A 26,503-nucleotide genomic window follows, 5' to 3' on the forward strand; every position below is an offset into this window, starting at 1 on the left:
GCTCAGCCAATCAACACACCCATCAACTCCTGTCCCTAATAAAAGTCCTCAATCTTTCCTCTCCCACATCCACACCGGTTGTTCAGAGCATCCTCCTACAGGCCAAACGCAAATTAGAACAACATGCCACCCTCCACCTTAAAAAACTATCCAATCTCCTGGTTTCCCACCTCCGGAAAGGCAACTCACTCACCCTTCACAACCTTTCCAGCAAACCTCAACCTCCTCTCATTGCACACAAACCCAGTCTCTCCCATCTACTCAATCTCCCACTTCCAGCTCCACTCCCTCCAAAACCTCAAAATTCCAATCCACACAATCTGGAACCACAACACCCCAATTCAGTAGTTAACCTCTCCTCCAAACCTCTCTCCCAATCCGAAACCTCTGTCCTATCCAAAGGCCTCACCTTCAGCCCCACTCCCAGATTTAACCAAACAGCCCTTGTCAAAGATTTACTGTCCTACACCCGTACTCTCGGATGGAAATATCACTTTGCCACGAAGAAAAATGGTCCTAATCCTACTCCTAATGATCCAACTCCCCAAGATACTATCCAAATTGAACCATGCCTGGAACAGTTCCGTCCTCCGTCACAGCGGGACCCACCTCCTCTTCCTCAAAATCACCCTCTCTTAACCTTCCAGGAATTTCTGACTTCCAGCCTTGCCTCTCAATCCTTCTTAAAAAAACCTTAATCCTACTCCCAACATCACCACTGCTGAAGCCCAGGCTATCCGTGATCTGAAGGCTGACCAATCCATCGTCATTCTTCCGGCGGACAAGGGTTCCATGACTGTGGTACTTGATCGTCGGGAGTATGTGGCTGAGGGACGGCGTCAGCTTTCAGACAACACTACTTACAAAGTTTGCCATGGTAATCCCATTCCTGATGTCCAGGCGGAGCTTCAAGGAATCCTCAGAACCTTAGGCCCCCTACAAAACCTTTAACCTGACTCCATCAACCTCCTAACCCCACCAACACCCCGCACCCCTACCTTCTACCTTCTTCCTAAAATTCACAAACCCAATCATCCCGGCCGTCCCATTGTAGCTGGTTACCAAGTCCCCACAGAACGCATCTCTGCCTACGTAGATCAACACCTTCAGCCCATTACATGCAGTCTCCCATCCTTCATCAAAGACACCAACCACTTTCTCAAACGCCTGGAATCCCTACCCAGTCTGTTACCCCCGGAAACCATCCTTGTAACCATTGATGCCACTTCCTTATACACAAATATTCCGCATGTCCAGGGCCTCGCTGCAATGGAGCACTTCCTTTCATGCCGATCACCTGCCACCCTACCTAAAACCTCTTTCCTCATTACCTTAGCCAGTTTCATCCTGACCCACAACTTCTTCACTTTTGAAGACCAGACATACCAACAATTAAAGGGAACAGCCATGGGTACCAGGATGGCCCCCTCGTACGCCAACCTATTCATGAGTCGCTTAGAGGAAGCCTTCTTGGTTACCCAGGCCTGCCAACCCAAAGTTTGGTACAGATTTATTGATGACATTTTCATGATCTGGACTCACAGTGAAGAAGAACTCCAGAATTTCCTCTCCAACCTCAACTCCTTTGGTTCCATCAGATTCACCTGGTCCTACTCTAAATCCCATGCCACTTTCCTTGACGTTGACCTCCACCTGTCCAATGGCCAGCTTCACACGTCCGTCCACATCAAACCCACCAACAAGCAACAGTACCTCCATTATGACAGCTGCCACCCATTCCACATCAAACGGTCCCTTCCCTACAGCCCTAGGTCTTCGTGGCAAACGAATCTGCTCCAGTCCGGAATCCTTGAACCATTACACCAACAACCTGAAAACAGCTTTTGCATCCCGTAACTACCCTCCCGACCTGGTACAGAAGCAAATAACCAGAGCCACTTCCTCATCTCCTCAAACCCGGAACCGTCCACAGAAGAACCCCAAAAGTGCCCCACTTGTGACAGGATACTTTCCGGGACTGGATCAGATTCTGAATGTGGCTCTCCAGCAGGGATACGACTTCCTCAAATCCTGCCCTGAAATGAGATCCATCCTTCATGAAATCCTCCCCACTCCACCAAGAGTGTCTTTCCGCCGTCCACCTAACCTTCGTAACCTCTTAGTTCATCCCTATGAAATCCCCAAACCACCTTCCCTACCCTCTGGCTCCTACCCCTGTAACCGCCCCCGGTGTAAAACCTGTCCCATGCACCCTCCCACCACCACCTATTCCAGTCCTGTAACCCGGAAGGTGTACACGATTAAAGGCGGAGCCACGTGTGAAAGCACCCACGTGATTTACCAACTGACCTGCCTACACTGTGAAGCGTTCTATGTGGGAATGACCAGCAACAAACTGTCCATTCGCATGAATGGACACAGGCAGACAGTGTTTGTTGGTAATGAGGATCACCCTGTGGCTAAACATGCCTTGGTGCACGGCCAGCACATCTTGGCACAGTGTTACACCGTCCGGGTTATCTGGATACTTCCCACTAACACCAACCTGTCAGAACTCCGGAGATGGGAACTTGCCCTTCTGCATATCCTCTCTTCTCGCTATCCTCCAGGCCTCAATCTCCGCTAATTTCTAATTTCAATCTGCCGCTGCTCATACCTCACCTGTCTTTCAACATCATCTTTGCCTCTGTACTTCCGTCCCGAGGCCCAAACTCTTTGCCTTTACAAATGTCTGCTTGTGTCTGTGTATATGCGGATGGATATGTGTGTGTGTGCGAGTGTATACCTGTCCTTTTTTCCCCCTAAGGTAAGTTTTTACGCTCCCGGGATTGGAATGACTCCTTACCCTCTCCCTTAAAACCGAAATCCTTTCGTCTTTCCCTCTCCTTCCCTCTTTCCTGATGAGGCAACCGTTGGTTGCGAAAGCTAGAATTTTGTGTGTATGTTTGTGTTTGTTTGTGTGTCTATCGACCTGCCAGCGCTTTCATATATATATATATATATATATCACTGGTGACCATGTTTAACATTGTATTTCATTATGTACATAATAATTTCAACTCATGTTTTATGAAATTCTGTAATGATCTAAGTGAAAGTTTTGAAATAGTTAATTGCCTAGACACTGGATTATACAGACAGCTATTTGGCAGTATCTGCCTATTTAGTATCTGTACAGATGTACAACACTGCAATGCTACACAATTGGCACAGGTACTTCCCGGGCTAATGATGGCTTGGTAATAATCAGGGGCCACAAATCCTTGAGAGAAAATGGAACTCACCATGTGAGTCAATCTACGGGAAGCAGAGAGTCCGAAACCATGTAGAGATACACACGGGAATAAACTCAGCACGCAGCTGGTCAACAACTGAGCACTCAGCAACAACACTCAGCACGATGTGCAAGGCGAGGTCCACAATGGTTGAACTCAGTGTAAACACTGGCCCACTCGGCTTATTGCCACCTGCACGTAAACACCTCAGCCCAGTGGGTCAGCCTATACTGCATGTCATTTGCACATTCCATCACAGGTTTCCACATTGTTCCATTGCACTACCCTCGCCAGCTCACGTGGCTCCATAGCACTGTGCGTTGATGGGGATACTATAATCTATATAACTCAAGGGGAAAGGATAAGTGACAAAGCAGGTGGACTTTCTCCTATTTTTTCTGTACCATCTGACATATGGCATATGCAGTAATTAATTATTTCATGTAATGCACTTTGATTTGGAATATGGTGTAAATTCATCTAAAAGAAGGAAAGCACAATGCAGAAGGAAAATAGTGTCACTGAATTTTAATAATTTGTAACCAGCAAATTTCTGGAATTCAAATTTCTATTAATTCTTGTAGTTCATCAGAAACAATAAATTCCCATGTAGCCATATTTAAAAGCACTATATACTTTTAAATGTAACAGTTTGTTCTTATGCCAGTCTATAAGTAGTCAAGTGCCACACAAAATAGTCTGTGATTTAAAAGTGAACAGTTAATCAGTGTTGGAGGCACTCTCGTTGTTCACCTCAAACCACAATTATGTATTTGTTTGCGAGAATATGCACTCCATTCATCATGGAACTCAAGTACTTTAATTATACACAAGTGATTTCTGGCACCTAAATTAATGAACGTTTGAAATGAACTGTGTTGTAATTACCAAGAGCATGAACTGTTTTTGTCACTGGAATGAATTTGTGCGATGGACTCACTTAATGGACCACCAAAGTGTAATTTTCCTTAACAATTTGCTAAAGGACTGTTCTAACTATGAACTGTCAATTTTGTATAAATGTGCATTGCTAAGTTTTATGCCACAATAGAACCAGTTACTTCCCACCGTACAATTACAGTGTGTGCTGGCTTATAGACTTGTGCTAATAGTTGTTTGTAGTATAAAAACTAGTCACTGTAATTAATAACTTGACTTCAGATGAATAAATTGTATTTGTTAATGTCACCTAAACTGTTGATGTCATGTACATTTTTGAACCCCACCATTCGCACGTATGTGAGGTGATCAGGAGGCTGGTACTAGCGAGGAGAGGCTATGAACTGCGTGTCACTTCCACTGCACAGCTATAATATTAGGAAACAAAGGTACTCTGTACAAACCAAACCACTTATACATAATTACAAAAACGAAAAGGTAATTATTTTGGAAGGAGATTCTTCATTCTGAGATTGTGTTGTCAAAATATTATGTCCAAATGGAAAAAAAAGACACACTTGTAATTTGTTATATCCTAGCCAGTAATGCCAACCGAGCCCGCTGCCAAAAGGTTGGCAGCATCAAAGTCCGGACGCCGTCCGCATAAGCAGCGCCAGCGATACAGGAAATCGCCGCAAGTCTGCGCGCGCCACCGCTGGCTTCTGGCTTCTTAAGCGCTGGAGTCGCGAGCGCTAGGACAGTTCTGTATTCGCCGCTCAGTTGTATACTCGCCACTGATTTGTGTACTTGCAAGTCAGTTGCGTGTTCATCGCAGCAGAGTTGTTGTTTGTCGTCAGCCGACGCTGACCTAGCCGCTCCGACTTGAACTAGACAGATTTCTGTTGACACGGAGTTCACTACTGTGTTTCTGTATCTTCGTTAATAAAGATAAGTACCGACTTTTATTTAATCAGAGTGTTTGGGTTTTCATCTTTCTGTTCACTGTTCCAGCGGACCGGTCGGCCCGCTATTAAAAGTGTGGCGGTGACTTCGTAAGCCGTTTCTACAGCGAAGTGTTTGTCGCTACGAACCCCGCCACAAAATAATTGATAAATATTGTGACCTTTAACGATTATCGAAGATTGTAAATACTGATGTGTGCTTACCATCTGCCACTTTATTAGTTTTTAACATCCAGTAATTTGTTTGAGCTTGAAAGGAGCATAAGAAATGATCTGTGCTCTTGCATCATTTATGATCTGTACTAAGAGAACTGATACTTAAGACTACTTCTTCATCAATACACAGTATAAGATATGAAGCAAAAGAGACTAATGGATTTCACTCAGTGTAGCTTCACATGTTCATAATGTGGATTGACATACTACTTGTTTTGTCATATTACCTATATCCACACTGTGAACATTAAACAGTATAATTATAAAACTACTATACCCAATCAATATGTCTATATAGAGTGAAGAAAAATGAAGTCACAAAATTTTAACCCTGGATAGCTGATGCCAGTAGGAACCAAAATTATTAATGTTGTGTATGTTGACAACGCAAAATTTTTAAAACTACGGAAATTTGGTGCCACGCACTCCGATTGGCCACGGGATTGCCTGTTGCCGGATGCTCTGGACAACGCATGACCACGAATGTTTTGCTTGCTGGAGATTGCGATATATCTAAGGCAGCTCGGTGGTAGCATTCCAGCCTCCCACTCTAGGGGGCCTGGGGGTGAATCTGCCGGCATCCTGACACATCAATTATAGTTTCTTGATAAGACATACTGAGAACAAATCTGTCAACAGCTGTTAGTTCGCATACAGAAAGTCTTTTACAAATTGTGTCGGCCCTGAATATGGCCTTTTTTGTAGCTAGGATATTGTTTACTTAAAGCAGGTGCTTGAGCTGGTGACCCTCTGACGCAACACAAACTTGGTAACATCGCATGGTGTTTTGCCGAACTCTTTCAAAGATTCCTGGCATTGCCCTGATGTAATTGGTGGCATGTGTTGAATAATTCCTCTTCGTTTATAGGTGGTTCGTGAGGTCTGGTGATTGCTGGGCCATGTCCTATGAGCACCTCTGCCAATTACCCGGCCATCGAAGAGTTCATATAAATATCTGCGCTCCATCATGCTATGTGTCAAGGGGAACATCTTCCAGCGGGCTGGGTAGAGGTTTTTGCAAAAAGTTAAGGTAATTTGCTCCGGTAAGTCAAGGAGGTAGACGGACCAGCCCAGTCAGATGGTCACCCACAACGCCTGCCCAAATGTTGAGCAAAAATTGTTCCTTGTTTCCATGGACATATATGATGCGAGGATTTCCCCTTGCCCAGTAATGAATGCTTCGAGTGTTGTAAAGGTCATCCCAATAGAAGGTGCGCTTGGCGGTAAACAACACAATGGTAGGAAAGTCACGATCTCGTGCAACACTGGCAAAACCCTAGCCTGTGTTCATAGTCCGCCATAGGATTTAGGTCTTGGACAGGACGGAAACTAAATGGATGCTGGCCGTTATCCATCAAAACTTCCCAGGCTAACCGATGAGTGACTCCCATGTCGTGTCCAACCGCTCGAGTACTTGCTTCCTCGAAGCGCTTGAGAACGGTCTTCAAATTCAGCATCCTGTCATGTTAGAGGTCTTCCAGCATCACCATTATAACCCGCCAACAAGCCCATTTCGCCAAGTCGCTGGTGAATTGCTGTAAACGTTTGCGGGTGTGGGTGGTGTCTTGCTGGGTACCGTTCCTCATATAACCGTCGAGCTTCATACACGTTACCGTTGGCTAGTCCATAAACAAAAACCATATCTCATTGTTCTTCAAACGAATACTGTACTACCAAGCTTACTGTATGACATGACTAAATCGCAGATGACGTGTGTGTGTGTGCTCCGAAGCGAAGCTTACATGTGAATGCCTCTGATATGAGGTGGACAGAAACAGCAAGACCTATTCATTGCATGTGTGTAATCCGTTGGGGCAGTCATGGGGTGAGGGACGTTTGTATGTGTGAATCGACAACCATAGTGCTCCCCGTCAACCGATGAATGGCAACAGGGCAATCCCACGGTGAATCAGTGTGTGTGGCGCCAAATTTCTGTAGTTTAAAAATGATACGTTGTCAACCTACACAACATTAGTTGGTTTGGTACTTACTGGCATAAGCTATCCAGGGTTAAAATTTTGTGACAATTTTCCTCCATCCCGTATATAACCAAAAGTTTTTATGAAGGTAATGGTTAATCAGTCTTGATGTTTATGTGTACTACTCACTTATTGACCAAACTTAAGTAAATAGTCATGTATATAAATCAAAACCTTCGCTTCTGTTTAGTATAAATTTAATTGGTACTTCTCTTTTAATAATGAATTAAGGATGGGTCTGCCCAATTTTTGTTTTGTTTTATTACCCAAACATGTTTCACCACCGCTGTGGCTTCCTCTTTTGTAAACTTTGGCTACATCTACCACAGGCATCCCCATTGCTAGAACAAAGTTTACTAGTTTATGATATGATTGACTGGTTGGATGGCCAGAAGATTACTAGTAGTTCATTAGCCGCAACAGGGAAACATGCTTTATTGATGCTGCACATTTTTCTAGATTCTGATTAATGTAAACTCACTCTGCAGTCTTCTTCTTTGGCACACCAGTGTAGAAGTTGGCGCAGAAACAAATAAGTAAAAAAATCCATGCAATTTACATGTTTAGTTATATCAACAAAGCAGACTTCAGAATTCTTTTTTGTGTGAGACCACATGTGCGAGATTTGTGTGCTGTTTTGAAATTCTAAGTTTTCATATTTTACTGTTTGCATGGCTTCTGTATAATTTTTCTTCAGTTGTATCAATACCCCTTCATAATGTGAAAGTTCTAACAGTCCAAATATTGCCATAAACTCCTACTGTTATTGTCAATTGTAGGCTTAAACTTATTTATGTTATTTTAAAATTTTAGAGAACAGTAAGTGTATCCCCATTTAAAACAACTGTTCTCTAATTTCATTGTATAATTATGCGAGAAACACATTATTTTTGAGAATTTTTTGGATGATTACAAAATTATATTTTTGTAAGTTACTGGTACAAGTGTTTTTGGATAACTTATTTAGCAGGAAGTCTGCATTTGTGATTTAGTTACTGTAGCAGATATTCTAACACATTGTGTTACATCTAGTTTTCCATCAAAGAAGAGTAAATATTATCTACATTTATCATAAATTAACTTTATTTTTGAGTTTGTTTATAACTATAATCAACATCAAAAATTATTAAGAAAATAGTAATATTTACCACAGGTATTTCTTTTGCCAATCAGCAGGCCTAGTTTAAGGTTACTTGCTCACTGTCTTGTAATACATTGCACCAAACAAAATACAGCACTGCTATGAATGCTGTCCTCGAACACGGGATAAGTTGGTTAATGTTTGTAAGGAGCTGGAAATTGCATTGACTACTGTAAAACAATTGGCAGCCACTGTGAATTGCAAAGGTATCTCAAGTACTATCCTCTCCTATGGATCCTGTCTCTTCTGTAGAAAGTCTGGGATGAGTCATTACTCATTCACTTGACTGCGAGTGGCATTTCAATGGTAGATCTAGGTGTCCTGAAGAGTGTGGACAAGGACCAAGGAGCACTTATAGTGTTATACCAATCCACCTAATCAACAAGCTGTCTCACTGAAACTAAGCCAGTGGGACTCACTTCACCTGTTTTGGGGAAAGCTGTTTTGTCCAATGTCAAGAGGAGGCAAATGCAAAAGGATAGGGGTCTATTAATTGTCAGCAGTTCGAACGAACACCTTAGGGAAGTGGCAGCAAGGGACAGGAAAGGACAACGGGTGCACTCAGTATGTATGCCTGGGTGTCTCATCCAGTGTGTTGAAGAGGGTATTCTGGCAACAACTCAGGGAACAAAGTGCAAGCAACTGCAGATTGTGCCACACATTGGAACAAATGACACCCGTTGTCTGGGCTCCGAAGTCATACTTAGATCACTCCAGCGACTGGCAGAAAAGGTTGAGAAGACCAGCCTTGCGAACAGTTTCAATGAAAAATACAATTTGCAGCACGGCCCCAGAAGTGATTGTGGCCTCTTTGCTGTGAGTTGAGTGGAATGACTTCGAAGGTTCTGTGACAAGCTAGGCTGTGACTTCCTGGATTTGCATCATAGAGTTTAGAATTGTGGGGTGTGCATAAATGGGCCAGGGGTGCACTACACATCAGAGGCTGCTACTCAGGTAACTGCCTGTGTGTGGGGTGCCCACAAGGGTTTTTTAGATTAGGTGACTCTCCATACAATCCAAATAACAATAACTGTACGAAACCCAGAAGTATCAGTATAAGATTGAAAGAAACGTCCTCCCACAGACGAGAGTATTAAAATCCTAAAGGTTAACTGCCAAACCATTCGCAACAAAGTACTCAAGTTCGAAGCGCTCCAGAAAAGCAGTGAAACTCATGTAATATTACGTACAGAAAGCTGGTTGAAACCTGAAATTGACAGCAATGAGATTTTTGTGGAAAATGTAAGTGTATATTAAAAGGATAGGCTAATGGCAAATTGAGGTGGTATATTTGTTGTAGTACACAAAAAACTCAAATCCACCAAGGTGGAAATTCAAGCTGCATGTGAGATTGTTTGGGCAAGACTCAGTATCAGGGGTGGGCATAAAATGATAATTGGATCCTTCATTGTCCACCAGACTCATCTCCTGATATAACCAAAAACTTCAGAGAAAAATCTCAGTTCACTTGTACGTATGTTCCCCAATCATAATGTAATCATCAGTGGACACTTTAATCATACAACAATCAACTGGAAAAATTGCAGTTTTGTTAGTGGTGGGCATGATAAGACATCCTGTGAACCATTACTAAATGCTTTCTCTGAAAACTACCTGCAACAGACAGTTCAGAACGCCACTCATGATGGAAATGTATTGGCTCTAATGGCAACAAGGATGTCCACATTGAAACTGATGTCAGTGATCATGAAGCGGTTGTGGCAGCCATGATTACCAAAGTACAACGAAAACAAATAGAAAGATGTATATGTTCAGCAAATGAGATAAAAAATCAGTAGTGTTGTATCTCAATGAGGAACTTGAAAATTTCAGCACAGGCAGGAGCATGTAGAGGAACTAAGGCTCAAGTTTAAAAGAACAGTTGACCATGCACAGGATAGATATGTAACAAGTAGAACATGGGAGGATGGTATACAGTCACTCTAAACAAACTTCTATAGAAACAGAGATTACTGTACAATAAGTGTAAAACAAAGCATAGGACAATAGACAGAGAGATGCTGAATGAAACATTTTGGCTGTCAAGAGAGTACTGTCTGAAGCCTTCTGTAACTACTGTAGCAGAATTTTATCAAATGACCTTTCACAAAACCCAAAGAAATTCTGGCTTCTTAGTGGAACAAAAGCTATTGTCCAGTCGCTTGCTAATGAGACAGGAACTGAAACTGAAGATAACAAAGCAAAAGCTGAAAACTTTGATTTCAAATGCTCCTTTACAAATAAAAACCAAAGAGAATAGCCCCAATTTTAAAGTCACTGAAAAGCCAAGTAAAATCAGTATTAATGGTGTTGAGAAACAGCTGAAATTGTTAAAATTGAACAAAGCTCCAGGAGCCCCTGTAATCCCTAACAGGTCCTATACTGAATTTGCGGCTACTTAGCACCTCTTCTAACTATAATCCATCCAAGATCTTTTGAACAAAAATCTATTGAAGGAAGCACCTGTCTACAAGAACAGTAGCAGACGTGATCCACAAACTACTGTCTGATGTCTTTCACACTGATTTGATGTTGAATCTTGGAACATATTCTATGCTTAATCGTAATGACGTATCTTGAACAGAATGACCTCCTCCATGCCAACCAGCATGGAATCCGTAAACACTGATTATTTATTATGTGAAATCCGAATCGCACTTTTCTCAGAAGATACTGAAAGCTTTGGATCACACCAATCAGGCAGATGCAATATTTTTTGATTTCTGAAAAACATTCAACTCGGTACCACTCCTACGCTTATTGTCAGAAGTTTGATAATATACAGTATCAAGTGAAATTTGTGACTGGATAGAGGACTTTTGGTAGAGAGGACACAGCATGTTACCTTGGATCGTGTGTCATTGTCATATGTAGAAGTAACTTTGGGTGTGCCCCACGGAAGTGTGTTGGGACACTAGCTGTTCGTATTGTACACTAATGGCCTTGTGGACAAAATTAATAGTAACGTCAGATTTTTTGCAGATCTGAATGAAGCTGCATAAATATTCAGTCAGATTTTGATAAGATTTCAGTGTTGCAAAGATTGGCCACTTGTTTTAAATTTTCAGAAATGTAAAATTGTACACTTCTCAAAACGAAATATACTATGACTAAAGTATCAACAAGCCACAACAGAAATCAGTCAGTGCATAAACATAGTAGTTGTAACAATCTGTAGGAAAGTGCAATGAGTCTACAAAGGAGATTGCCTACAAATCACTCATGCGACCCACTCTAGAATATTTCTCAAGTGTGTGGGACCGTACCAAATAAGACTAACAGGGGCAATTGAATATATAAAGAGGAGAGCAGCACGAATAATGGTCACAGGTATGTCTGATCCATGGGAGAGTGTTACAGTGATGCTGAAGAAACTGAACTGGCACACCACTCTTGGAGATCAATGTAAACTATCCCGAAAAAGTCTACTAACAAAGTTTTAAGAACAGGCTTTAAATGATGACTTTAGAAATGTACTACAACCTTTTACGTACTGCTCACAAAGGAATAGTGAGGACAAGAGTAGAATAATTGCACCATGCACAGAGGTATTTAAACAATCATTCTTTCCATGCTGTATATGTGAATGGAAGAGGAAGAAGCACAAACAACTGGTACAATGAGACGTACCCTCTGCCACGAGCTTTGCGGTGGTCTGCAGAGTATGGGTGTAGATGTAATTCCTATCTGTCAATGACTTATGTTACTAGCGAGTCACACAATTTAGTTGTGCACTTCTTTATTACTTGACTCCAATCAGCTACATTGATAGCCAAAACTATATAGTTTTCTGATACTTGTTTGCCTATATACAGGTTGTTTCAAAAAGAATATACATATTACTAAGTATTATTTTGCCTCGGCTCGGCTATTGGAGAAAAGAATACATAGTCTAGTTTATATTAACAGCCACTAGATATCAGTTGTATTCTGGTTTGCTCGGTAACTGTTATATGTTTAAAATGGCTACTCTGCAGCAGAAATCATTTTGTGTCGAGTTTGCGAAGTACAATTCTGTTATTATAGTGCAAAGACATTTCAGGTTGAGGTGCGAAATGGATCCTCCGAATGGGTGGAACATTCGCATATGGTATCAACAGTTTCTAGGTACCAGATGTGTATGTAAAGGAAAGAGTCCTGGTTGCCCTCGTGTTACACAAATTCAAACTGCTTTGCAACATAGCCCTTCAAAATCAACTTGTTGTGCCAGTCGGGAATTACAACTGCCGACAACAACAATTTGGTTCATTTTTAGACATCAGTTGGTTATGAAGCCGTACAAGTTACAGCTGTTACAAGGTCTGCATCCTGATGACAAACACAAATGTCTGGCATTTTGTAACAAGATTCTTGATGCTATTGACAATGATAACACTTTCGCACAACGCATCATGTTCAGTGATGAAGTGACTTTCCATGTTAGTGGTAAGGTAAAAAAAATGAAAGATTCGATTCTGGGTCCTAGAGAACCCACATGCAGCCATAGAACATGTACAAGATTCACCCAAAATCAATGTGTTTTGTGTGATATCCCGATCATTTGTTTACAGCCCATTCTTCTTTGATGCAAACACAGTTAACAGTCAACAGTATCTCGCTGTCACAAAACTGGATGTTTTCGAGGCTGCACGAAGACAATTTCATTTTTCAAGACAGGGCACCCCCTCACTGGAGTCGCCGAGTGCATCAATATCTGAATGAAACTCTACCGAACCATTGGATTGGTCGTCAAGGAGCTGGTGACTTCGCTTATCTCAGCTGGGCTCCATGGTCACTGCATTTGACACCCTCTGACTTCTTCCTGTGGGGTTTTGTTAAAGACAACGTTTATGTACCACCACTCCCACAGAACGTGGAAGAGTTGAAGAACCAGATCCATACTGCCATAACATCAGTGATGAAGGACATGCTTGCCTGAGTATGTGATATTATTTGTGTCGCTGATGGAGGACATATTGAACATCTGTAATCTGAACTTGAGAGGTCCGTAAATATGTGTGTAAAGTTTCATATTCATATGTCTTAAAGTTTAATAAATATACGCATTCAAAATACATATATTCTTTTTGAAACACACTGTATTTAGCTATTAGTAATTATGATCTTGCATTTCTGACATTCACACAAATGGATAGTATTATTCCTTACGATTACTACTTATTCGGCCTACTTCCATTCACTAATGAGTTATGGAATCATCTTTTGGGGAATCTCCTCTCACAAAGAGAACATTATCAAAATTCAGAAATGAGTCATTAGAATTATATCTGGTGTCAGTCCTAGATCATCATGCAGAGATCTCTTTAAGAAACTTGGTATTCTAACTACTACTTCTCAGTACATATACTCGTTGATGTCCAACAAGTCTCTTTTTACACAAAATAGTGCAAAACATGATTATAATACCAAAACCAAAAACAATCTGTATAAGAACTATAAAAGCTTAACATTAGTACAAAAAGGAATCAAATACATGGGCACTCATATCTCGAATAACTTACCAGAGCATGTCAAAGGTCTTGTTCAAATGGCTCTGAACATTATGGGACTTATCTGAGGTCATCAGTTCCCTATAACTTAGAACTACTTAAACCTAACTAACCTAAGAACATCACACACATCCCTGTGCCTGAGGCAGGATTCGAACCTGCGACTGTAGCGGTCGCGCGGTGCCAGACTGAAGTGTCTAGAACCGCTCAGCCACAACGGCCGGCTCAAAGGTCTTGTAAGTGATAAAGATCGGTTTCCGAGTGAATTAAAGAACTTCCTGTTGGTCAAGTCCTTCTACTTCATCAAGGAGTATCTTCACAAGGATTATAGCTCATAACTCTGTCTGCATTAGAATTGTACAATATCCATGTATCGGGGGGGGAGGGGGGGGGGGGGGAACTTTGACTCTTTCCACATCCCAGAGACTCCTCTCCAAGAGATCCACAGATCCATGGTAAATTATAAATGCAATGTAATGTTTCTTTTAATGTTTCTAATTTTGATAGATTTGAATTCTTGTGACTACATGCTGTCAGGAGTTCATTATATTGAATTTTGTCCTATAAAGAGAAGTAGTAAGCCTATCATTACACTTTGTTTGTTTGTTAGTGTTTATATAAAAAGGTTAATTGGTCTCTAGCCAGACACTTAATAATGAGGATAATGCAAAGTTTCAGAGACTGCATGATGAGTTGAGGTGTGAAGTGCCTAACCAAAGTTGTGAGAAGTGGGACTCAAGGTGGTGAAGCTTCGTGTACTTAAGTTCCCGAGCTGCTTGCAAGCTATGTAAAGAAAGAGGGACATCTGTGAAATATTTACAGAGATTTCAATAGTAAAACAGGTAACTATAACCAGGCACTAGTTTTTATGACTAATACCAAATTATATTAAATCATGTGGACTAGAACACTTGTACACCAGTTAAGATAGAGTGTATAAATTCATCATTATCGTTTACTAATTAAAAAAATTTTCTGTGATGTAAACACACAATAACTGTATATTACTAAATTTGCTTTGCATTTCATTGAGAGAAACCCTAAGTCGAATTTCCCATTTCTATTCCATGCATGGCCTGGCAGTCTTGCCCATAAGTGTTATGTGCAATACTTGGGGGAGGGGGTGTGGGGGATGTTATAATCTGTTGCAATAAACTAAACTAAACTCTGCTCAAATAGCCCATGAAGGCCCAAACAGTATCGACCGCCCACTGTGTCATCCGCAGTCCACAGGCGTCACTGGATGCAGATATGGAGCGGCATGTGGTCAGCACATCGGTCTGCCAGCCATATGTCAGTTTACGAGATCAGAGCTGCTATTTCTCAATCAAGTAGCTCCTTAGTTTGTATATACGGCACCCACTCGCCAACAGCAGCCGGCAGACAGAATGGTCGCCCATCCCAACAGTGCTTAACTTCAGTGATCCGATGGGAACTGGTGTTACCAATGTGGCAAAGCCTTTGTCAATCTGTTGGAATGGGACAATATATTTAGAATACTTCAATAACATGTCAATTGCAGACTATTGTATCACAAAATGGCCATTGTAAAAGTACACTAAAGCTACATTACTGTTGATTACCTGGTTTATACATGAATCTCGATGTACAAAACAATAACTTTGGCACATAATTTGTTATTTTTCATTATAAATTCAATATGTATTATTCATTACCCATGTAGCCCAATTCAGAACGTACACATACACAAGTACAGGGTGGTTATAATTAATCTTTTGCTACTAGAGGCAGTGTAGATGCGAAGCTATTTACTATATGGGTACCAGACTTAATAGAAATGACTTGCAAACTGTGCACTGATGGCTTTGTACTGTTAGTAGTGTTAGTGTCATGACTTGCTGTTAGGTGCTGGTACCGGTACGGCGATGTAGGCTTGAAACATGTCCATCTATGTACATTACAGATGTAGACAGTCAACGTGGGTCCGGACAGGATGAGCAGTGCTACACTTGTAAAGCTGTTTTATCAAAACAGCAATAGTGCTGTTTCTGTTTGTGAGTATTGACACATCAAAGGAATACAGAGAGGCCCTTTTTCCACACCGAAGTTGAAGAATGTGCTTCAGAAATTCAAATTAACCTCCAATTTGGGAATTGCTTTTGGGCGAGGTCAACAACCAACTGTACCACAAACTGTTGCAGAAGTTACTGTTACCATGACTGGGAATGCTGGACTCAATGTGTGATCGTCAACCAGTGCATGACAATTGTCGCATTTGGGGATTGTCACTGCCAATGAACATTCATGAAGTTCCCCTGAACAGTGAACACATCATTATGTGGTGTGACTTCACAACCCAGTTCATGATTGGTCCATTCTTCTTGAAGGAACTCTGACACTATGGATGAAGGGTATGGAATATGAATGGCATATGTTATTGTGATCTGATTCACCAACATGTGATTCCAACTCTATTGGAGGGAGACACTTTGGACTCAACTGTTTTGATGCACAACGGAGCTGTACCCCACATTCCTTGTGAGGTTGTTCGATTACTCCGTAACATATTCGGAGAAAACCGAACCACTGGCCAATCATTCCAAACTGTGTGGCCACCAAGATCACCATATTTGAAATCGTGTGATTTCTGGCTGAGGGGTTACCTGAAGGACAGGGTTTATCAATAGGACACTAATACATGTTGGAGGCTGAATACAAGCATAGCGAGGGAGGTGGCCAACATCCCAACTGAGATGTTTCAGGCAGCAGTAAAGCAGTCTGTAGTGTGGTTCCAGGCTGTTATGGATGCAGAAGGGTATCATATTGAGCAACATTTGTAACCTGGAATGTAAATATGGTATGCAATTATCAAATGTTGCCCTCTCATGTGGTAATTACCATATGTTCCTTTCAGTGGTTTCTTCGTTATTTCTTTCCCGCATGTCCTTACAAAGATTTCCCTAAAGTTTCACTGTCCTAAGATCACTTGTTTTTCATGGTGTCCTCTCAAGTAGAGAAAGTTTAATTGTAACCACCCAGAATTATGAAGCACACAACTTCATAATACTGAGAGCTTGTTAAGAACATTAGAATGTGCTGAATTCAAAAGTTATTAAATAATTTTTATAATTAACTATTAACCCAACTGAAGCCAAGACTTGCAACCCAGTGGCCGAACTTCCTCGGATGAAACCTCCTGTCCAACAATGCCACACAATCATTTCATTTTTTTTAAATGTGTAATTAAAACATTTCAACTCACACTACTGGCATGGTGCTGTGTCACAATGTTAAAATCCCATATAACAGTAAAACGCAGTCACACTGACGGTGCAGGAATTGACTGTTCATATAAACTGCTATTCAGTCGATTGTGATTACGTCTGTACCTCAAGTGTGATTATGTCTTGTACTATTGTATGTGATACCAACTGTGTTAGCTGGAATGTTTTATTTACACATATGACATCGGCACTGAAGTACTAGCCTAAGTGGCGTGCTTTCTATGCAACACATACAACAGACCAGTGTGGCAACATTTGCCATTGCAGATTTTTGATGACCAAATAGTCAACAAATGGCACTTGAAAATAACCTAACGTAAGACCGAAATTATGCAGCAGCATAAACCAAAAAGTTAACAGTTGCAGGTGGTATGGAGTTACTTACGACATAAATGAAGTTTCAGATTTTTAGGAATATTCATAATGTTTGCTAAGAACTCAGGATTTTAAGTTAAAGTAAAAAATAGGTGGAGGGGGAGGGGGGGCCGTTGGTCGAGAGCTTTTATTTTGCATCTTTCACTAAACACAGAGAAAGAGAACTGCATTTAACTTAAAAATGCCACTTGAAAGAAGTGCAATCTTTTGGCTCATATTCCACATTAAACCAAAGATGCAATATATAAAGTATTTAAAACAGAACAGAATTTAACATAGGGTAAACTCTACTGTTTGTTACTAATATGCATTCGTTGTCAGGAGAAACAGGAAATGAAACCAAAAGACATGTGGATGGATGTAAGGTAAGGAGCTTGGAGTATATTCTACTGAGTGAATTGCTTAATTGTCTGGGAAATTTGTGTGAAGTTCCTATGGGACCAAACTGCTGAGTTCATTGGTCCATAGGCTTACACACTACTTAATCTAACTTATGCTAAGGACAACACACACACCCATGCCTGAATGTCTGGGATTTTACTTATCTTATTTAAGCTTTTTGTTGCAACTGGAAACTGCAGTACAGTAATTGGTTCATTCGAGGAAATGTTGGGACCAGGCATGATAATGCACAGAGCAGAAGTTATGTTCAGGCAGAGGATTCTCCCAATTCCAGTCATTTATGAGTTGCTGAAATCTGAGTGAGCAATGGCCAATGGTGATCAGTTGCTGAAAGCTGTATGAGAAATGGCCAATTGTGGTTTCCAAATGTCAGAACCCTGTCACAGGAAATTCTTCCAACATCAAAATGAGCAAAAGCTACAAAGTTAAATGTATATAGGCAGGCAATTTTCCCATCTAATGGAAACAAATGAACTTTTTGTAACTGGGAGCTGCCAAGAGAATTTAAATATATTCACACTCTGTTAGTAATTTGTTATGTGCCTGTTTTAATTTTCGGATTTGATTTCAACGTTATTAGTGATGCAAGTATTAATTGTCTTGCAGAACATTTAAGTTATTTTTGCTGGTTTGCTAAATAAATTTTGCTTTTCCAAATTTGATTCCTTCCCAAGTTTGGGTTCATTCGTCATATAAATTGGGTTGTTCTTTACACTAATATGGAATAAAACATTTCATTCACAAGAAATATTTCGACTTCTGTGTGTTAGCTTCTCTAGGTCTCACATTATTTCACAATTACAACCCTTAAATATGTCTTAAATTTACAAAATGTCATTCTTTGGTAAATTATAGATTGGCAGCATACAGTGTTTTATCATACTACATTTTTCAAGTGTGAAGTGTGAGTATATTTTAAAAACAGTTTTTTTAATATAATTATCCACACCACTGATATCTTGTTTTCATTAAAACACACTAAAAAAGAACAGATAAGTTTAGATGACAAATTGTAAGAGTTATTTTGCTACAGTTCCTCTATAAAACTGACTGGCATCATACACAAATGCTGATTAAGCTCATCTTGAAATTATGGAGAATAACATCCCTAAACTTTTAATATCTAAAAACCATATATGAGAATGATGTGGAAACTGAAACTCCTGATATGTACTCAGTGTTAGAAATTACATGTTTAGACTTGTGGATCCAGATTAATAAAAAACTACACACACACACACACATTATTAAATTACAACTTGAACAAAGTATGCTACACTCATCCATAACTTAGCACAAGCTCAGAGACTGTTCACTGTGCTATGTCTGTTTTAATAGAATAATTCATGTTCTGGTTACTCACTCTCTGTCTAGCTCAGGCTCTGTTCCCACTTAGAAAGGAACCATGAAGGCATTGATCAATACAATAGACATATGTGAAAGATCTTCCAATATTCACATCATGACAGTGCATACATACAGAGAACATCCAAGTCTGTTAGAAATAATAGTAATAAAGTGAATGCTTATAGTAAAGCAAAAAACATAAAAATGAATCTACGAATCTCCATGTACCTTAAAAAAAATAACCCTTTTCAACAAGGTACAACTTGTTAACAAAAATAAATGCATTGTCTTCTTATTGTTTCACAAGAATCTTGCTGCTTGACAACTCTTCTTAAACTGTCATCTTTTTCACATACTGACTCAAAGAAATGTAACATAACCACATGCAAGAATAAAAGAGGTATGCCATCATGCAGAATCTATTTGAGTGAATGTTTTTTGTACATAGCTTTTGTAACTATGCCAATGTTTTAATCTGGTGTGTGTGTGTGTGTGTGTGTGTGTGTGTGTGTGTGTGTGTGTGTGCGCGCGTGCGCGCACATGTTGCAGGAGTGGGTGGGGGATTTTAATCACACCAAATCATTGTCAATCATGACATATGTTACCCCATAATGCACCTATTATATACGTCAAAATGTGCACACAGTTTTGGGCACTGTTCCGCCCAATTAAAACTGTACTCTAGTTCTACGTGCTTTCTGTAGCTATTTTTTGTTCATTATGCAATGGAAGCTCCACCCTGCAATGTCAACAATATAAGGAAAAGATAGGTTGCTACTCACAATAAAGATGATATGTTGAGCTGGGGACAGGCACAATGAAAACAAACACACACACACACACACACACACACACACACACACATTCACAGAAAGAAAAGGACACACACACACACACACACACACACACACACACACACATTGACACAAGCAAGCACACCTCTCTCTCTCTCTCTCTCTCTCTCTCTCACACACACACACACACACACAAAAAAAACTGCCATCTCCAGCAGCTCGGACCAGAATGAGATTCATTGTGCCTGTCTGCAACTCAAAGGGTCATCTTTACTGTGAGTAGCAATATATCTTTTCCTTATACTGTTTATGAGCATTATACATGTGCAAGCATGGAATTTGTGCCTTAAAGCTTTGAAAAGTAGCTTAATTTGGAATTGTTAACATTGATAGTTGGAAGATAACAGGATTCTACACTGATGTCACATTTCCTGACTTGTACTCCACCATGTTGCACCAACAATGACATGATTTTGATGGACCTTTTATGTATCAGAGCATCTAAACATGAGATTTTCTTAGCACACAAATTAAAATATGTTACTTACCAAATATGGCACTTTAGCTCCAGAATAATGGAATCTAATGGAGAGTTAAAGGAAGTTTTGCACAGGATCAAACAACGAAACATACAGAATATGCACACAAGCAGTGTAAAAACCAATAGTAGTTGGAAACTCTTCACTGCTGCACATGCACAGTAAAACCAGTTTGCAAACATTGCCGAATGCTTCTGATCATGGGTCAAACAAAGCCAATATCTTACTATACTGAATTCTTACATGCATCATGGTCATAACATTAATATACAGGCTGCTATCTAGTAACTGAATTCAGAAAGTTTTAAGTCTGAAAAAATGTGCTTTATTTTTCTGTTCTTTTGAACTTTCATACACTTTGAAAAATGTAATGACAAAAGCGAGCAGGAATGGGGTCAAATGAATATATATAAGTCATAAAACATTTTACTATGGTTCATACCTTGCTATTTACAAGAAAACTACAAAATATTACATCATTTCATTTATAAAGTGTGCAATATATACTCTACATAAATTCTTTGGTTGTCATAGTATTGTAACAAAGTAAAACTTTCCACATGATTATAAACACTATGATAAACTATATTGAGACATTTTATAAATGACATCGTGGTCCTGTTTTGATTGTAGATTTGTTATCTGTACACCCACTACTGCAATTTTGGCTGTGTGGCATTCCATTATCAAATGGAAATACTTTCAGCTTCTGTATATCCTGAAAAAGATGACAGACTCTCTCGAACCGCACGGACAAATGGAGCCCTGGGTATTATGAGTGAAGCTGAGCTCTGCAGGGCCTTTAGCTCTCTACAAGCTTTGTCACAGTGTTTTTTCGTTCTCTTCCTGCTCATCCGAGGGGTTGAGCTTTTTCTACACTGCAGCGAGTGGCTGCTTCTGGAGAACCTTTGTTCAGGTGGTTCTGTTACAGTTTCAGGACAGCTCTGCGACTGGCTATGAGTTACTGGTACTCTACTACAGCTGGTCTGTGGTGTACTACTTCTATTGCCATGACACCTACTTGGCTGATTTTTTTTCTTCTCACCATCTTCGTGGGCTTTCATGCACAAAGCATATCCCTAGCCCACAGTTGGTGCCAAACTATCCATTCAGAAGCATCCACAACCAATTGTACATGTTACTAAATGGATAGTAAAAGAATAACAAAATCTGGCAACAAAGCTCTTGTGAGATAATGACCTTACAGAGCTCAACTCAATGCTTAATACCAAGGTCTCCATTTTTAACAGACACAGAATTTGGAAAGTGTTCAGAATTTGGAAAGTGTTTTCACTTGATAATGGTGGCCCCATGAACTGAATGCAATAGTGGATTGTACAAATAAATAATTTTACTGTCAAAAGACGACTATAATATCATTTAGAAAATTTTACATGACTGAACTCCAACATCATATATTCCCAACTATTTGTGCTAAATAATTACAAATACATAAAAGTTTAGTGAATATGCTGACAGCGAGCACAGTAACTCACACACAGACATGTACATAAAATATTTGAGACTATCACAAAAAAATCATTACAATTCCATTAAACATGTTGTATGTACAGCACCACAAGGCCACAATGTTCAGGTAATTTCTCCGGAAGACGTTCACATGATAGTAATTCGGGAAACAATTACAATTAATAATCAGGCACTACCCAAATTTATTTTCCGCGCAGAGAGCAGCGTGTTGCTCAATACAATCCTTCGCAATCAGTTCATCACATATTGGACAGATCTAAAAAAAAGATAGATAGAAAGAAAGAATAAATATTGCTTGTGAAATTAATAAATCACTTGTATTACAGAAAAAAATAAAACAAATTCATATTAATATTAAGAGACATACACTTAAAACACTGAGAGGGTCTGCAATACAATATCGTTGTCCTAATTTCTAAATACAAAAACTGAGGACAGTTAGACTTGGTCTCAATTGGTCTAACTCATTTATTTGGCCTGCTTATAGTGTTTAAGAGGGGACATATGCAGAACTGCAGTACTGAGGGGGAAAAAAAAAAAACCTTAGAGCCCAAAGTTCTCAGGGCAATGTCACTACATTTGGCACAGTTGTTGAGAAATGTTATATGCATACACACGTGTTCTGATGCTTACTGGCATTTTAGTTTTAATTATAAACAACTAAATTATTTTAACAACGTGAGTACGAATGTCCCTTTTTTGAAAAATCTATCAGAAAGAAATTAAAGCATTTTTTGTACAATATTTGATACACCATTGTTACAAATATCTGTGGAACAGAATTTTGATACCTTCTTTTGCTTAATTTTTACAGCTCTCTAAATATGTATGCACACGCACTGTGTGTGTGTGTGTGTGTGTGTGTGTGTGTGTGTGTGAGAGAGCGCGAGAGAGGGCGGGGGGCACAAATTTTAACGATTTTCTCTTACATAAATACCTCACTATTGTATTAAATAATCAGTGATTTGTAAGGAAAAGGTACATAAAGTTTCCAAAATGTAAGTTAAGGGAAATGTGAATTAAAGGTTGGATAGTGTTTGTAATCAGGCTTTACATTAAGTTGGTGAACTAGTGCAAACCATACGCATATTCCTCCTCTTCCTCGAGCGTTCTTTTCTTTGCTTGTCTTCTTTGGTGAATCTTATTTTAAAACAGAGTAGCAATAATATCAGCTGCAGCAATTCTCCTTGTATCAATATCCTTCAATGTCAACAGTATGAAAGCTCCTTGATCAAATCCTAGCCTCTGTACAGTTCGCAGTCTGCCAAAATTACTAAAATGTAGCGATTACACTTTGCTGGAATGAGGCATGTTGCAGATTGTAATAACAGATCTATACCAGATTTTGTAAACTTTACTCCTTTGGAACCACTTCTAAACAAGCAGGAATAAATAATATGAAGAAATACAGAACAAGAAAGGGGTGTGGCACTATGTAACCCTCGGCAAATTATTATTTTTATCACACTAAGGAGCGGCGTTGGATCATAATATTCAGGAATTGAAATTTTAATACTACGTAGTAAATGATGAACCAACAAAATTTTTTCACAAGATTTATTGCTTTCATGTATGTTCCCCCTTAATGAATTTATCTATCTGCAGCATTTTATAACTTGAGGCAATGAGAATGATGAATTACAGACTTGCTGACATAACAATACTGTTAGTTAAAGCTCATTCCACTTGACTGTAAGCCTTGGCTGACTATAAAATTTCTCTCATTAGCACACTTTATCAGTATACAAAAAACACAAATGACAGAAAATATGAGCTTCTGGTATTAGTTTGCTAATGTGTGGCCTATTGCAATGACCAAACTGAGAGAAATACAACATATTTTGCAAAATGATGAACTCTAGAGGCAGCTCTGAGTCCAGGCAAGAGATGGGTGATGACGGAAGTAAGTTGTTGTTCTTGTTGTTGTGGTCTTCAGTCCTGAGACTGGTTTGATGCAGCTCTCCATGCTACTCTATCCTGTGCAAGCTTCTTACTGCAACCTACATCCTCCTGAATCTGCTTAATGTATTCATCTCTTTGTCTCCCTATACGATTTTTACCCTCCACGCTGCCCTCCAATGCTAAATTTGTGATCCCTTGATGCCTCAAAACATGCCCTACCAACTGGTCCCTTCTTCTTGTCAAGTTGTGCCACAAACTCCTCTTCTCCCCTATTCTATACAATACCTCCTCATTAGTTACGTGATCTACCCATCTAATCTTCAGCATTCTTCTGTAGCACCACATTTCGAAAGCTTCTATTCTCTTCCTGTCCAAACTATTTAACGTCCATTTTTATAGTCACTTCCATACATGGCTACACTCCATACAAATACTTTCAGAAACGACTTCCTGACACTTAAATCTATACTCGATGTTAACAAATTCCTCTTCTTCAGAAACGCTTTCTTTGCCATTGCCAGTCTACATTTTATATCCTCTCTACTTCGACCATCATCAGTTATTTTGCTCCCCAAATAACAAAACTCATTTACTACTTTAAGCGTCTCATTTCCTAATCTAATTCCCTCAGCATCACCCGACTTAATTCAACGACATTCCATGATCCTCGTTTTGCTTTTGTTGATGTTCATCTTATATCCTCCTTTCAAGACACTGTCCATTCTGTTCAACTGCACTTCCAAGACCTTTGCTGTCTCTGACAGAATTACAATGTCATCAGCGAACCTCAAAGCTTTTATTTCTTCTCCATGGATTTTAACACCTACTTCGAATTTTTCTTTTGCTTCCTTTACTGCTTGCTCAATATACAGATTGAATAACATCGTGGAGAGGCTACAACCCTGTCTCACTCCCTTCCCAACCACTGCTTCCCTTTCATGCCCCTCGACTCTTATAACTGCCATCTGGTTTCTGTACAAATTGTAAATAGCCCTTTGCTCCCTGTATTTTACCCTTGCCACCTTTAGAATTTGAAAGAGAGTATTCCAGTCAACATTGACAAAAGCTTTCTCTAAGTCTACAAATGCTAGAAACGTAGGTTTGCCTTTCCTTAATCTTTCTTCTAAGATAAGGTGTACGGTCAGTATTGCCTCACGTGTTCCAACATTTCTATGGAACCCAAAGTGATCTTCCCCGAGGTTGACTTCTACCAGTTTTTCCATTCGTCTATAAAGAATTCGCGTTAGTGTTTTGCAGCTGTGATTTATTTTTCTGATAGTTCGGTAATTTTCACGTCTGTCAACACCTGATTTCTTTGGGATTGGTATTATTATATTCTTCTTGAAGTCTGAGGGTATTTCGCCTGTCTCATACATGTTGCTCACCAGATGGTAGAGTTTTGTCAGGACTGGCTCTCCCAAGGTCGTCAGTAGTTCTAATGGAATGTTGTCTACTCCTGGGGCCTTATTTCGACTCAGGTCTTTCAGCGCTCTGTCAAACTCTTCACGCAGTATCGTATATCCCATTTCATCTTCATCTATATCCTCTTCCATTTCCATAATATTGTCCTCAAGTACATCTCCCTTGTATAGACCCTCTAATACTCCTTCCACCTTTCTGCTTTCCCTTCTTTGTTTAGAACTGGGTTTCCATCTGAGCTCTTGATATTTATACAAGTGTTTCTCTTTTCTCCAAAGGTCTCTTTAATTTTCCTGTAGGCAGTATCTATCTTATCCCTTGTGAGATAAGCCTCTACATCCTTACATTTGTCCTCTAGCCATCCCTGCTTAGCAGTTTTGCACTTCCTGTTGATCTCATTTTTGAGACGTTTGTATTCCTTTTTGCCTGCTTCATTTACTGCATTTTTATATTTTATCCTTTCATCAGTTAAATTCAATATTTGTTCTGTTACCCAAGGACTTCTACTAGCCCTCGTCTTTTTACCTACTTGATCGTCTGCTGCCTTCACTACTTCATCCCTCAGAGCTACCCATTCTTCTTCTACTGTATTTCTTTCTCCCATTCCTGTCAATTGTTCCCTTATGCTCTCCCTGAAACTCTCTGCAACCTCTGGTTTAGTCAGTTGATCTAGGTCCCATCTCCTTAAATTCCCACCTTTTTGCTGTTTCTTCAGTTTTAATCTACAGTTCATAACCAATAGATTGTTGTCAGAGTCCACATCTGCCCCTGGAAATGTCTTACAATTTAAAACCTGGTTCCTAAATCTCTGTCTTACCATTATATAATCTATCTGATACCTTTTAGTATCTCCAGGGTTCTTCCATGTATATAACCTCCTTTCATGATTCTTGAACCAAGTGTTAGCTATGATTAATTTATGCTCTGTGCAAAATTCTACCAGTGGGCTTCCTCTTTCATTTCTTATCCCCAATCCATATTCACCTACTATGTTTCCTTCTCTCCCTTTTCCTACTCTCGAATTCCAGTCACCCATGACTATTAAATTTTTGTCTCCCTTCACTACCTGAATAATTTCTTTTATCTC

General features: G+C 39.7%; 1 protein-coding gene across 1 annotated transcript in view; it reads right to left on the reverse strand.

Moving 5' to 3' along the window:
• Positions 1–21,844: 21,844 nt before the first annotated feature.
• The window catches only part of LOC126153520 (uncharacterized), a 119,235-nt gene continuing 114,576 nt past the window's right edge, over positions 21,845–26,503 (reverse strand). Inside the window, exon 11 of the mRNA XM_049916079.1 lies at positions 21,845–22,351. Coding sequence (XP_049772036.1) covers positions 22,268–22,351 — 84 coding nt within the window. The 3' untranslated portion in view covers positions 21,845–22,267. The remainder of the gene's footprint in view (positions 22,352–26,503) is intronic.

This window comes from Schistocerca cancellata, chromosome 1, assembly GCF_023864275.1.
Source record: "Schistocerca cancellata isolate TAMUIC-IGC-003103 chromosome 1, iqSchCanc2.1, whole genome shotgun sequence".
Classification (NCBI taxonomy): Eukaryota; Metazoa; Arthropoda; class Insecta; order Orthoptera; family Acrididae; genus Schistocerca; species Schistocerca cancellata.